This window comes from Mytilus californianus, unplaced genomic scaffold (genome assembly GCF_021869535.1).
Source record: "Mytilus californianus isolate M0D057914Y unplaced genomic scaffold, xbMytCali1.0.p SCAF_3, whole genome shotgun sequence".
Lineage (NCBI taxonomy): Eukaryota > Metazoa > Mollusca > Bivalvia > Mytilida > Mytilidae > Mytilus > Mytilus californianus.
This window is the reverse complement of record NW_026262679.1, coordinates 53,357,666-53,372,500: the sequence shown is the minus strand read 5'-3', so window position 1 is coordinate 53,372,500 and position 14,835 is coordinate 53,357,666. Positions and strand designations below refer to the sequence as shown.

Here is a 14,835-nt window from a genome sequence, read left to right as displayed (position 1 = left end):
AATTACGGTTGACATACTTGGGTAGGCCTGCTACGGATGATTCCTACTACAAAGGTAGGCGTGTTATACACCATTGTGTAGATAAATTAATTTTGAGTTACGGCATAACAAGTTTTAGTGGGGTTGACAACCGAGAAATCGGCAAATAACGGAATTTCGCGACCGGGAGACACTTTTCAAAACTGCGAGTTAAGTACCTTGTGTTATATTAAGGTATATAGGAATTTTTTTCTGAGACAAGTGCCTGTGGGAATATCTCAGGGGAATATGCGGAGTATGCGGATTTGTATTGAAAATTCATTTGAAAGTAAAAAATATGCTATAGTGTAATTTTCTCTGTTAACTTTTTATCCAAATTTTTCATACGCTTAAAATTGTTATCTCGTGTTCTATGCTGTTGAGTAACAGCTTAAAAAAAACACTCAGTTTATAATATGTCATACGCGGATTTTCATCATGTGTATTCCGTTTTTATTTTTAATTAGGCCACCAGAAAGACTTCCGCCTTACAAAATAGGCTGAGCAAAGCAAAATTAGTTTGTATATTGATACATGTTCAACAAAATAAACCAGCATATGTATCATGGATCCTTGAAAATATGGAATCATGAATTCTTTTCCACAAAATTATAGCGTAAGTTCGGCGAAATGATTTTGAAAATAACAATAAACTTTTCATCCATGAAAGGAAGGTTGTCCTTGACCCTGAATGACTGTTGGTTTGGCCTAAACTTTTGACACTGCTATTGTGTCGATTTTTAAAGGAAAGTGGAAACTTTATCGAGTTTCAATTAAATCATTAAGTAATTTTAAATTACAACAGTGAACAAACGGTACAGGAACAAATAATTCCCTACATATTTATTAAAAATTTACACAAACTAAACTTGTCTAAAGACCCAAAAAAGAGAACATTTTACAGGTTGGGACAATCACCAATTATAATATCCAATTTAGTTTGGATCTAATATCTACATAGGATATAAATTTACTGTGCAAAAACAAGGGAAAACATTACAAAGTGCAAATGATTAAGTAAAAGGCAACAACTTTTGGTTAGCAATGATCCGAATACCTGGATGTTTATGAATTTGATCCCTTGGAAGATGCTGTTTTTCTGAGGGACCAATCTAGTAACTTATTCTTTTTCTGCAAAATTCTCTATCCAAAAGACAAAAGTTGCTACTATTGACTGGAACAAATGCCCTTTTCATTTTTTTGGCAAAATTAAAAAAAATAATGAGTTTTTTGCACTTAAAATTTATATCCCATTTGAGCTACATGTATGATACCCCAAATGAGTTATTATCTCCTGTTGAAATAAGAAACCCCCAACCTAAAAAAATGAATGTACATTTGAGTGGAAATTAACACCAATTAGCTGTAACAAAAGGAAGACAAAATAAAGAAAAAAAAAGGTTGCATGAAAATAAAGTGTTTTGTTTAAGATTGTTGAACTCAACAAAGAGCTAGATTAGTCCTAGGCTCATCAGTAATATCTGGGACTCACAGACACCAAGTAATTCTAAGTTATGAAGTACCTGTAATTGGAAATAGGAAATTGGCTTCTGTACAAAAACACATCTATAGTCAAAGTCATTTTTACGAATTGTCACAAGTACAAATGTACATGTATCCTTGCATTGGCAGTTATCTTATATCAGTTTTAAAAATTCATACAAGAATAGAAATTTTCTTCATTTTGTAATTTACCTTAAAGAGGCATTACTCCATTAGCCTTAGGTGTCAAATTCATGTTCACTGGTTTGACTCAAATTCTCATATTTGATTTATAAGATACTTAACATGCTAAAACGTATATCCAAATTATAAAAAGTCTAAAATAAAAAATTTAAGATGCATGTACTTGATAATATGTATCAACATTCTGTGTGTATTTTAGTTTAGACGCCATCTTATTAACTATTGAGGTGACCTCTGAAGACTGTCGACGGTCATATAACCCAATATAAATAGATAGCGAACACATGCAATTGGATTTTTCTAGGTCTCTTTGATTTCATATTAAAGGTAAAAAAAATGTGATAATAGTCGTTTTTACCTGTATAAGAATGAGTTTTTGTGGATCCAATCCGTCAACGAAATAGTTTACCCTTGTTTCATTTCAATGTTGACATTCTTTTCCTTTTAATAGCTTAAAACACCCCTAGTTTGTGTGTAACCCATCTCTAGCTAAGGGGTTAAATTGAAGGTCACATGAATACAGATTCAATGAGGTCAAATTATTCACTTGCAAGTGATTAATTCATCTGCGATGTTTCTAAGCTTATTTTGACAAAATTAAAGCAAACTGGCTGCTTAAAGCGAATTATTATTTCACTCTTTGACTTTCATTAATTATAGAACCAAAAAAAAATCATATTTTGATTTTTTTTATTTCTCGAAGCTAATATTACCCCTCTAAAGATGTGTCCTTTGGTTTTACACATGAACATTGTACCTGTGATATATGTTTACAGGATGAAATACATTCATATTAAACATCACATGAATGTGACCATTCTTTTATTATAAATCAAACATCAGGTATCTTTTTTAAAATATAATGTAAGTGGGAAATATTTGTGAGGTGTTAATTCTTACAATACTATTATAGTATTATCCCAATTAAGATAAATCACAAAAATATCCTCCTCAAGTAAACTTGATCTTTTAGAAAGATCAGAGCTTTACAGCATTTATATACATGTACCTATACTGTGTTAGACAAGTTTTATTGAACTGATGGTTAAGAATAATCTGTACTTTTATCAATTATAAATATGGGCAAAATATTTATATGGCAGTTTAAATTGATTCTTGCTGACTGATTTAAATTAATTATTTTAGTTCATTTTTTTAGAATGGTGATCCTGCAGAATTTCATCAGCTGATGACAAAAAAGCTTATTCAATCTATTCATCAATTCTTTGCTACTAACTACCAGTTCTCAAATACCTTAGCAGTAAGAGCCCAGTTGCTAGTCCAGCTTGACAACAGTCAAGATCGTCTGTACCAATTTGAAAATTCTGTTTCAAAAGATGATATAAAATTACCCATAAATGCACCAGATGATGAAGTAAGATCTACAACTCAAGGAAACGACAAAGAAATACAGACTGATCTTCTGACAAATGTAGCTGCCACACAAACAGAAATTTTACCTGAAGAAGTAAAAGTCGTCAAAGTTACAAGTGAGTTTAAACAATAGAGTAGATGCACTAAGTACATTAACCTACATTTTTGTATTACCTCTAATTAATTTTTATGTACAATATGTTGTTCTCATGAAAGTAGTGTTACTGTGACTTGCCTGTTAGTGTTGCTACTCTCCACCAATTGCAATTTATTCAAAATTCTGACCAAACTGCAATTTGTTTTATAAAACCAAACTGTTCAACTGGTCAGAAATTTGAACAAACTGCTGTAGAAAACCACAGTCAAGTTGTGAAAGTGCAAGGTGATAAAATAAAGCATACTTACAATCCTATAAGACTTTAATTCCACTTCAATGTTATTATGAAATATCAGTCTAACAGTTTGTATAGAAATTTTATTGTTATTGTCATGCTAAAGGTGATGGGTAGTAATTTTGAATTGCTATAAAAATGTCCATACTAAGCTTTCATACAATTTTTCTTTCGAAAAGTCTTCTATATTCATAAGAATTAGACATCATTTGAATTAGAACATCTTACATTCAGTAAAATATATGTGAAATTACAATACGTTGTTAATAAGTTTCCATGGGAGAAAACGTAAAACATTATTCTTTTGAATGTAGAAGACTTTTCGAAAGAAAAATTGATTATCTCCCATGGAAACTTACTAAACACGTATTGTAATTTCACACATATTTTACTGAATATAAAATGTTTTAATTTAAATGATGTCTGATTCTTATGAATATAGAAGACTTTTGGAAAGAAAAATTGTATGAAAGCTTAGTTTGGACATTTTTATAGCAATTCAAAATTACTACCCATCACCTTTAGCATGACAATAACAATAAAATTTCTATACAAACTGTTAGACTGATTTTTCATTATAACATTGAAGTGGAATTAAAGTCTTATAGGATTGTAAGTATGCTTTATTTTATCACCTTGGATTTTCACAACTAGACTGTGGTTTTCTACAGCAGTTTGTTCAAATTTCTGACCAGTTGAACAGTTTGGTTTTATAAAACAAATTGCAATTTGGTCAGAATTTTGAATAAGTTGCAATAGGTTAAGAGCAACACTTACAGTCAAGTCACAGTAATATAGATTCTACCACTGCATCAAGTGTGATATGATATTTATCCACTTGAGACAGTTAATTTTTAAAATTTGAAATGCATGTCTTTAAAATTTAACTGTTGATAGTTGAGAAATATTGTTACATGTATGCACAAGACGCCATTGTGGAATCTTTTTCTCTAATAATTTTTAGATATAGACAAATTTCATCTTTCTTTTTATAATGATCTGAAAAAAGATGTGTTCTTCCTATGTGATATTAACAGTCGTGGTTGCCCTTTTTTATGACGTCACAATCCAAAATTCAGAAGAAAACAAGAAAATTTGATGTCCTAATTGAATTTTGACCAAAGAAGAACTGAGATCAAACAAACCAAATGTTGATTTGAAAAAAAAAATCAACCTGTTAAAGAAAATTTAGATTCGCTAATAATGAGAGAAAGTTAGGTACAAATGTACTTATGTACATTATTTAAATGAAATTAAAAATTTTCCATTAATAGAATGCAATTAACTTGATCTTTTGAGTAAAAATTCTATCATGATATATATCTTATATTATAAAAGTTTGGTTTTGTAACTTGAATGTGGTAAATTTCAAAATTTAGAAAAATGTGTCCTAAATTATATAAATTTATTTAAATTATAACCTTAGGGTACTTTGACAGAACAAAGCATCTTTTTATAGAAGTGTTTGAATAATTATTAAGTTAATAACTTTTAACTGTAAATTTACAATTGCTACTGAAATTTATTTAAGTAAGCCTTTTTCAATGCAACTGATCATGAATATGCTACTCGGAAGAGATTGAGTTGAATAATGTACAAAAAAAACTCATCATAGATACCAGTACTAAAATCTTGTAAGCCAAACCGTATTTTGTGTACATAAGACTCATCAGGGATGCTCAAATCAAAAAAGTTAGAAAGGCAGAATAAAGTACGAAATTGAAGAGCATTGAGGACCCAAATACCGAAAGGTTTTGCCAAATACAAACCTAAGGTAATCTCTTCCAGGGGTAGACAACCCTTAGTATTAAGAAAAATTCAAAATTTTGTAAACAGTTAATTTATAATATGACCATATGAATTTAAGTTATTAAATTGTATCCTTTTTTAACAGGATCAGCAAGTAAAGATCAGAAAACAGTTGAACCAGATGTTAAAAATCAAGGGGACAATGACAGTGAGGATGTCTGTGTCGATGAATCAGACTCTGATAATACTGATCTTGTTGTCCTGCCCACCGTACCACCAGAGGATACCAGTTCTCCAGACCAGTCTAAAAATGAACCAGTTTCATGCCCACTTTGTTCAGCTACCTTCAAAAGTCAAGGCAAAGTTGAGAATCATTTGAGAGTTAACCATGATATAGGGAATGTCTATCTTTGTAACTTCTGTGAAGAAATTTGTCCATCAAATCGAGCCTTACACCAACATTTGGAGGAGAAGCATAACCAAAAGCAACCTCAAGCAAATACCAAAAAGAGGGGGAGGAAACCGTCTATTCGTAATGTAAAAAAACTAACGTCTGGTCTTCCTTTGAAGAAAACCCTTACCGTAACCAAAGCACTTAAAGCTCAGAATAAAGGAAGCAAGAAAAAGACTGTTAAAAAAAAGAGGATTCCTCCTCTAAGACTGAAAATAAAGAATGATCAATATGTCAGAGAAAAATTTTCGTGTGAGGAATGTGAAAAAGTGTATAGTTCAAGTAAAGCTCTGCGGCGTCATGATCTGTCTGCACATAAGAAAAATAAATATGCTTGTAATATCTGTGACAAAAAATTCTGCAGTAAAGAATCTCTCTATCACCACAAACGAGGAATACATGCTGGGGAAAAACCATACACATGTGAAGAATGTGGGTCATCATTCAATTTTAGCCATAGTTTGAAACTTCACATGCTTAAACATAGTGGAAAACGACCATTTCAGTGTGTAGAATGTGATAAAACTTATCTTACCTCTAATCATTTGAAAATGCACATGATAGGAGTCCACCAAAACAACAAAATTCACATGTGCCGATTCTGCAGCAAGTCCTTTGCATACAAGACAAGTTTAAAAGTTCATGAAATGACACATGAAAATATAAAACCTTACAAATGCAAGTACTGTGACAAAGGTTTTGTCAATAGTCACTCACTGAAATATCACACAGAATCTAAGCATGAAACTGACAAATGGTTTACGTGTGAAGTGTGCCAGAAAGAATTTAAGACCGAATTCTCTATGAAGACTCATAGACGTCGTCATAGTATGGATGGCAACAGGTTCATGTGTGATGTGTGTGGCAGACAGTTCATGTACAAGAGCACTTTAGAAATACACACAGCTATACATAAGGATGAGAAAACCTACCAGTGCAGTACTTGTGGTAAATCCTTTAAAACCTATGCCACCCTTTATTCACACCAGTATGTCCATAAAACCGAAAGTCCTTACCCTTGCCCTGAATGTGGAAAGCCTTTTAAAACTAAAGAGAGGTGCAAGGCTCACCAGAAGAGGCATGCTGGTACCAAGTCATACTCATGTGATATATGCGGAAATTTGTTTCAAGACAAAGGTGGACTGTCTAAGCATAAGAGAACAGTCCATGCTGACTATAAGCGATTTGCTTGTCCTGTTTGTGGAAAAACTTGCTCAAGGGCAGATAATTTACGTGTTCACATGAAAATTCACGGAAAATTAACTCAGAATGCAGAACCCATTGATACAACAACATCCATAGAGTCGCAGGTTGAGAAAGCTACTTATAATGCAGTGGCTGATGAAATGAATCGGCAACAGAGAGTACAGGAACCAGACAGCAGTGAACCAGCTACAGGGGTACCAATACCAGAGCACCGTAAACCTTCCCCAAGTGCTGACAGCTATGCATCTCATCATTCTGTCAGAGAAATGTCAGAATCACCAACACTTACACCACTAGCATCAAGCCGTACCTACCATGAACAGTCTCATTTTACAAACATTTCACCGGCACCAAATTTGAATGTACCGTTAGCATTAACCTCTATGGCAAGTTCACACATACATCCTGCAGATAGCAGTGATGTTCAAACGCCACATGGTGGTCCAGTAACACAGATTCCTAATCCGTCACCTTTCATGTACATGTGGCCTTATATTAATCCTCACCAGAATGTTCAGAATGCACAAGAACATGAATATTATGGACAGTGAATGAAAGCTTTGATTTGTTTTTTCAAACTGTAATGCCTAACCATACCAAATTAATATATTGTGCATTCATTTATTTTTGTGTGTCAATATTCTTTGATTGAGGGAAATTGTGTATTTTTGTGTACACAAGTACATGTACTTGATTTCTTGGTTTAAACATAATGTGCATGCAAGCTTTTAGAATACCTGTATTTTTATGAAAACTTAAATTTCTGGTTGAAATCTTACCCACAAAAATTCACACCTCACAAATGATTGTAAATGTGTCTTCCTTTGGATTTTGATTCTCTTTTATTTTTGAATAATCTTTTTTAAAAATAAATAGTATACAACCTTTTTCAATACTGATAAACCACCTCAGTGGTCTTGGAGTGTGTTCACCTTCCATGGAATTTTATTTAAAATGCCTCTCTGCACCTCCTCCATAAACACTTACACAAAGTCAACCAGATTCAATTATGGAATGGTCTTTACATGTTTAGACAGTAGACAGAAACCACTTGTTATAGGCTTTCAATATTTATTGTTAGTGGATGTTATATATAGTAATTTTTTAACAGTGCAAAAAGTATTCTTTTATTTACGTATAGATTTTTAATATGTTTATTAGAAAGATTATGAATTTTCAGTTTTGTGTAGACATTTAAAGTTTAAGGATAAGTTATGAAAGTTTTATAAATTGGAAAGTAGAATACTATAAAAGTCACAATTTTGGCAGTGTACTTGAATGTGTTTATGACACATGTAAAAGCAGGAGAAATTGTATCTCCAAATACATAAAATACATTTCATTAAACTATTAAATTTGAATCTCTGATAAAGAAGTGTTCAATACATTTATGAAAGCAGAACTAAAATTTGAAAAAGGTGCATTTTGAATGACAATTTTTGTTGTATTCTGGACTTGTCAACTAATTACTGAACCACAAGGAATGCAGGCATCCATTGTATTTTTTTTAAACATGAATGTAGCAGATGTGTTGTTCATTAAATTCTCTGAACTATATGGTACTCAAATTTCAGTAGTGCCATCGATGATTATGATACCAGGGGAATTTTTTTAAGCCTTTATAAATGATGTTAGGAAATCAGACGTCATTGATGCTTGCTACCCTTATGGTGAAATAATATATGCTGTGGTATATGATTTGATATATTATATGTAGATTGTTTTTAACAACCAAAGTTCTAAGATTTTACTACATATATGTGTGTATTAAGCAGTATTAAATGTTTATACTAAGAGGTCCTTTGCTCATGTTATTGATTGAAATAATTATTTTTTTAATTATAAAAAGAAAGATATTATTTTGATTTCATAAGTCTTGATGATTTTTTGAACTGCCACTCCTTTCAAAATTATTTTGAGGGATAAGAATAAAAAGTCATTGACTGATGCTACTGTTCTGCTGAATCAAATGGTGCTAATTATATTTCTACAGAATTTCCCAGTTTCATTTTTATACACAGATTTTTCAGTGATTGTACTTTTAAATGGGTTGAAATTTCGTATTTAGTGAGTTTCAGGATGTTATGCATTTTATTTTGTTCACTGATATGATTCCTGAATAAGTTAAAACTATTTTCACTTAATATTTTTCATCTTTTGTCTTTCACTTTCCATAACTGGATCCTGGAAAATTACTTAACATCTCAGTTTGGATTATTTAAGACAGTTTTCTCATTAACTATGCATCTTCTCTTTTTTGAAATGTGCCTGTGATCAGTGTGATGATATTAAGGAATGAATTGATTTGTAATTTTGCATTCAGTATGCTATTGCCAAGCTGTGCTATCATCTAGTTTCTGTTTCTTAAAGATATATATCAATTTCATATTTGGTTAAAACTTACATGTACATGTATGTTTACAATATCTAAGGTACTTGTTTTGTTAGTTAAATGCATACAAAACTCTATTGAACTCTATTGAATATATTTGATTAGCTTAGTTTTTCAGATATTGAAATCTGTTACATGTTATCGTTTAGATCTTGCATTCTAATCTTTGATATAAACATGAAGCATATATTCAGAATTAAACTTTGAATTTCACCACTAAAAAGATTTTAAAATGTCATTAGTATGAATTTTACATGTTATGTGGTAATTAGTTTTTCTTTACCTTGTTATATATTTTCTCTGTTGCTGCTTAAATTAATTCCCCTTACTACTTTTGTCTTTTGAATTTCCTTAAAGTTGAATGATCTTACACTTTGCTGAAAAAAAACATGACCAAATGTTGGTCTTTTTTGGTTCAGTAATTTAAAGCTATGGAGATGCGGTATGATTGCCAATGAGACAACTATCCACCAGAGTTCAAATGAAGCGGATGTACACAAATATAGGCCACATTAATAACCTCATGTTGTCTTACTGCTTATTTTGATTTTGATACTATTTTGTTTTTGAGCTATGAAGAAAATTATTTGTAAGAAGATCTCATCAGTTATTGATATAATTAATATAACTTATTAATTTTCTTCAAGAACATTTGAGTCATTTTTTATAAAATTATACAAGAAGGGATCCATTGATCATGTTAAAAGATATGCTTTGGTTTATTACAGATGTCAAATTTACTGTCACAATGAAAAACAGGAATAAAATGTACTGATTACTTGAAATACATAAAAAGATAACAGGAATTACAAAAAATATTAGACAGTACAACAGACCACACTTTGAGAAACAAAACTTACAAACGACAAAGAACAACATTTGGTCCAGAAAGCCTGAATTGGTTCATACACAAAATGGGCTATCATGTAGTGGTGTTCCCATTTTATCATGTGAATGTTTGTCATATATTTACCCACCATTACCTCTTTGACACTTATTCCGAAATTGCTGGCAAATGTATATGAATCATGAATGGAAAAAGGCAAAATAAAATAGTTGTTTGTGGTATATTTATTAAGGTTTGTTTATTTTAAGCATCATTTGTACATATTAGATATAACAATATTTAAAAGTGTAATATTTTTAAAAATTATTTGATTTTTTTTATGTGTACCTAGTTTTCAATTATGCATTTTTATTTGTTGAATTTACACATTAATCATGTGAGTTCCTTATTTTTGCTTACAAGGTAAAACAAAATGTATTGGTTCAATGTATACAGGTCAGTATTGATAGCTATGGCTTAATGGATTAAAATAAGAGAGATTTTATTTCTTCTGTCTTTTTGTTTTGCTCATAGAATACAAAAAGTTGTACCTAAAGGAATGCCACTTTTTTATGGAAACATATCTAATAAGTGTTGTGTTTCTGTTTCATTAAGGTCTACCCCATTCCTTTTATTCAAACATAACAAATAGTTCAATCAAAATGTACAACACTTGATAATAACAATCACATAAATTAAAAACGTTTTTCACAAAGAAAGATTTGATTCCTTATCCAAAACAAGAAATCAGTAAATATATATACAAGTGCAATTCTAACAGATGAGACAAAGTTGAAATAACCCCACCAATAGCATTTAATTCTTAATGAGGAACAACAAATATATATAAAGACAATGGATTTTTATTCTTGATGAGGAACAACAAATATATATAAAGACACTGGATTTTTTTCTTAAAAGCTTAACATTATTGTTAGGATTGATAAAAGGAAGCTCCCTTTCTCTTTTCTGGTGTGATGTTCCCAAGTTAGGGAAGATTAATTCTTAAATTTAAGTTAATTTTTCACATGTACCATAATTTGAGCTTGCTTGGATTGATTTACTGTAAACTTTAATAAATTGTTTGAACTTGTGAACAGAACACACTGTTATATTTAAAAAAAAACTCTTGATATATCATTCCAGAGTTATGGGTCTCTGACCATCAGATAAATGAAAGGCATTTTTAAAATATAATGCACTAGCTCTAGTATGTTATATTCTAACGTAACACTGTTGTTATGATTGGTAAATATAGACTCGCTTATGAATCAAAATTTTCTGGTTGGTCATACGCCTAAGGGTTTGCTTATGTAAAAGCGAGACATAGCGATCCTACATTCCGTCGGCGGCGTCCACAAATATTCACTCTGTGGTTAAAGTTTTTGAAATTTTGATAACTTTCTTAAACTATCCTGGATTTCTACCAAACTTGGACAGAAGCCTGTTTATGATCATAAGATAGTATCCAGAAGTAAATTTTGTAAAAATAAAATTCCATTTTTTCCATATTTTACTTTTAAATGGACTTAGATTTTCTGCCAGGAAACAACACATTCACTCTGTGGTTAAAGTTTTGAAATTTTCAATAACTTTCTTATACTATTTTGGATTTGTTCCAAACTTGGACAGAAGCTTATTTATGATCAAATGTTAGTATCTAGAAGGAAATTTTGTTTTCTTCCAGTTAACATTACATTCAGTCTGCAGTTAAAGTTTTTAAACATTTATTAGATTCATAAACTATCCTGGATTTTTACCAAACTTGGGCAGAAGCTTCTTACAATCAAAAGATAGTATCAAGAGGGAATATTTTTATTGATTTACTTCCTCATTTTTGTTGAGCCTGCGATTAACAGAAAAAGTAGGCGAGACACTGGGTTCCGCGGAACCCTTACGAATTTTATTTATCTCTGATTAAATGTCTTATAAAAATCCCTTTTTAGCTCACTTGACGCAAAGGGCCAAGTGAGCTTTTCTGATCATAGTCGTGCGTTAACTTTTACAAAAATCTTCTCCTCTGAAACTACAGGACCAAAATTAACCAAACTTGGCCACAATCATCATTGGGGTATCTAGTTTAAAAAATGTGTCTGATGACCCAGTCTGCCAACCATGATGGTGGCCGACATGGCTGAATATAGAACATAGGAGTAAAATACAGTTTTGTCTATTATTTTGAAAACCATTATGAATAGAGAAAATCTGACAGAGCAGAAATGTTGAGAATGTTAAACTCTACCAATTGTTTATTTACGTCAAAACTGTCAGTGGATTTCTTAAGGAGTTATTGTCCTTTAAATGACAAATTTTACCATTTTTTTTCATTTTTATACGACCGCAAAAAAAATTTTGTGGTAGTATATTGGTATTACGTTGGCGTCTTCGTCGTTGTCGTCGTCCGAAGACACATTAGTTTTCGCACTCTAACTTTAGTTTAAGTGAATGGTTCTCAATGAAATTTTACCATAAGGTTCAATACCACAAAAGGAAGGTGGGGATTGATTTTGGGGGTTATGGTACCCACAGTTAAGGAATTAGGGGCCAAAAATAAGCATTTTTATACAACCGCAAAAATTAAAAAATTTTTGGTCGTATATTGGTATGACGTTGGCGTCGTCGTTGTCGTCGTCGTTGTCGTCAGAAGACACATTGGTTTTCGCACTCTAACTTTAGTTTAAGTGAATGGGTCTCCGTGAAATTTTACCATAAGGTTCAATACCACAAAAGGAAGGTTGGGATTGATTTTGGGGATTATGGTACCAACAGTTAAGGAATTAGGGGCCAAAAATAAGCATTTTTGTAACTTCCAGACATAACTTGTGTGTTAGTGTATGGATCTCTCTGACATTGTACCACAAGGTTCCATATCACAAAGGGAATGCTGGGATTGATTTTGGGGGTAATTGCCTGAAAATTTTAGGAATTAGGGTCCAAAAAAGGGCCCGGGCAAAAAACAAGCTTTTATCTAGTTTCATGATAATAACTTGTGTGTAAGTGTATGATTCTTTCTGAAATTGAACTACAAGGTTCCATATCACAAAGGGAAAGCTGGAATTGTGTTTGGGGGTAATTGCCCAAAACATTTAGGAATAAGGGGCCAAAAAGGGGCCAAAAATAGCATTTTTCTAGTTTTCAGACAATTACTTGTGTTCAAGTGTATGGATCTCTCTGAAATTGTACTGCAAAGTACCATACCACAAAGGGAAGGCTGGGATTGATTTTGGGGGTAATTGCCTCAAAATTTTAGGAATTAGGGGCCAAAAAGGGGAAAAAAACAAGCATTTTTCTAGTTTCAGGACAATAACTTGTGTTCAAGTGTATGGATCTCTCTGAAATTGTACTGCAAGGTACCATACCACAAAGGGAAGGCTGGGATTGAGTTTGGGGGTGATGAATCATAAGGGGTTTCAAAAAATTTGGGGGGGGTGGATTTTTTTCTTTTTTCTTTTTTTCCTTTTTTTTTTCTTTTAAAATTTTCCATTTTAAGTTGGTTATTTCTGATTTATATTTAAAAGCAAATAATAATGATATGGTTTGAATAGGTAAATTAAATTTTTTAAAGTTTTTAAGTAACCTATGTCAAATATTTAATCACAATCCAAATTCAGAGCTGTATCAAGCTTGAATGTTGTGTCCATACTTGCCCCAACTGTTCAGGGTTCGACCTCTGAGGTCGTATCAAGCTGCGCCCTGCAGAGTATTTTATTGTAACTTCCAGACATAACTTGTGTGTAAGTGTATGGATCTCTCTGACATTGTACCACAAGATTCCATATCACAAAGGGAATGCTGGGATTGATTTTGGGGGTAATTGCCTCCAAATTTTAGGAATTAGGGGCCAAAAAGGGGCAAAAAACAAGCATTTTTCTAGTTTCATGACAATAACTTGTGTGTAAGAGTATGGATCTCTCTGACATTGTATCACAAGGTTCCATATCACAAAGGGAATGCTGGGATTGAGTTTGGGGGTGATGAATCATAAGGGGTTTCAAAAAATTTGGGGGGGTGGATTTTTTTCTTTTTTCTTTTTTTCCTTTTTTTTTTCTTTTAAAATTTTCCATTTTAAGTTGGTTATTTCTGATTTATATTTAAAAGCAAATAATAATGATATGGTTTGAATAGGTAAATTAAATTTTTTTAAGTTTTTAAGTAACCTATGTCAAATATTTAATCACAATCCAAATTCAGAGCTGTATCAAGCTTGAATGTTGTGTCCATACTTGCCCCAACTGTTCAGGGTTCGACCTCTGAGGTCGTATCAAGCTGCGCCCTGCAGAGTATTTTATTGTAACTTCCAGACATAACTTGTGTGTAAGTGTATGGATCTCTCTGACATTGTACCACAAGGTTCCATATCACAAAGGGAATGCTGGGATTGATTTTGGGGGTAATTGCCTCCAAATTTTAGGAATTAGGGGCCAAAAAGGGGCAAAAAACAAGCATTTTTCTAGTTTCATGACAATAACTTGTGTGTAAGAGTATGGATCTCTCTGACATTGTATCACAAGGTTCCATATCACAAAGGGAATGCTGGGATTGATTTTGGGGGTAATTGCCTCCAAATTTTAGGAATTAGGGGCAAAAAAGGGGCAAAAAAACAAGCATTTTTCTAGTTTCATGACAATAACTTGTGTGTAAGTGTATGGATCTTTATGAAAATGTACTACAAGGTTCCATATCACAAAGGAAAAGCTGGATTGAGTTTGGGGGTAATTGCCCAAAAAGTTTAGGAATAAGG

The 14,835-nt window shown here is 32.0% G+C and overlaps 1 protein-coding gene across 1 annotated transcript; it reads left to right on the top strand.

Moving 5' to 3' along the window:
- The first annotated feature begins 492 nt into the window (after positions 1-492).
- Positions 493-10,599, top strand: LOC127734861 (zinc finger protein 90-like). The gene is made up of 3 exons (XM_052244906.1): positions 493-634; positions 2,864-3,194; positions 5,365-10,599. Exons 1-3 carry the CDS (start codon positions 608-610, stop codon positions 7,425-7,427), a joined length of 2,421 nt encoding a protein of 806 aa, XP_052100866.1. The 5' UTR covers positions 493-607; the 3' UTR covers positions 7,428-10,599.
- Positions 10,600-14,835: the final 4,236 nt, after the last annotated feature.

Coding starts and splice junctions, on each gene's coding strand:
- LOC127734861 (XM_052244906.1), top strand. CDS start 608: ATGAATTCTTTTCCACAAAATTATAGC. Junction 635..2,863: donor CTTTTCCACAAAATTATAGC/GTAAGTTCGGCG, acceptor TCATTTTTTTAG/AATGGTGATCCTGCAGAATT. Junction 3,195..5,364: donor AAAAGTCGTCAAAGTTACAA/GTGAGTTTAAAC, acceptor CTTTTTTAACAG/GATCAGCAAGTAAAGATCAG.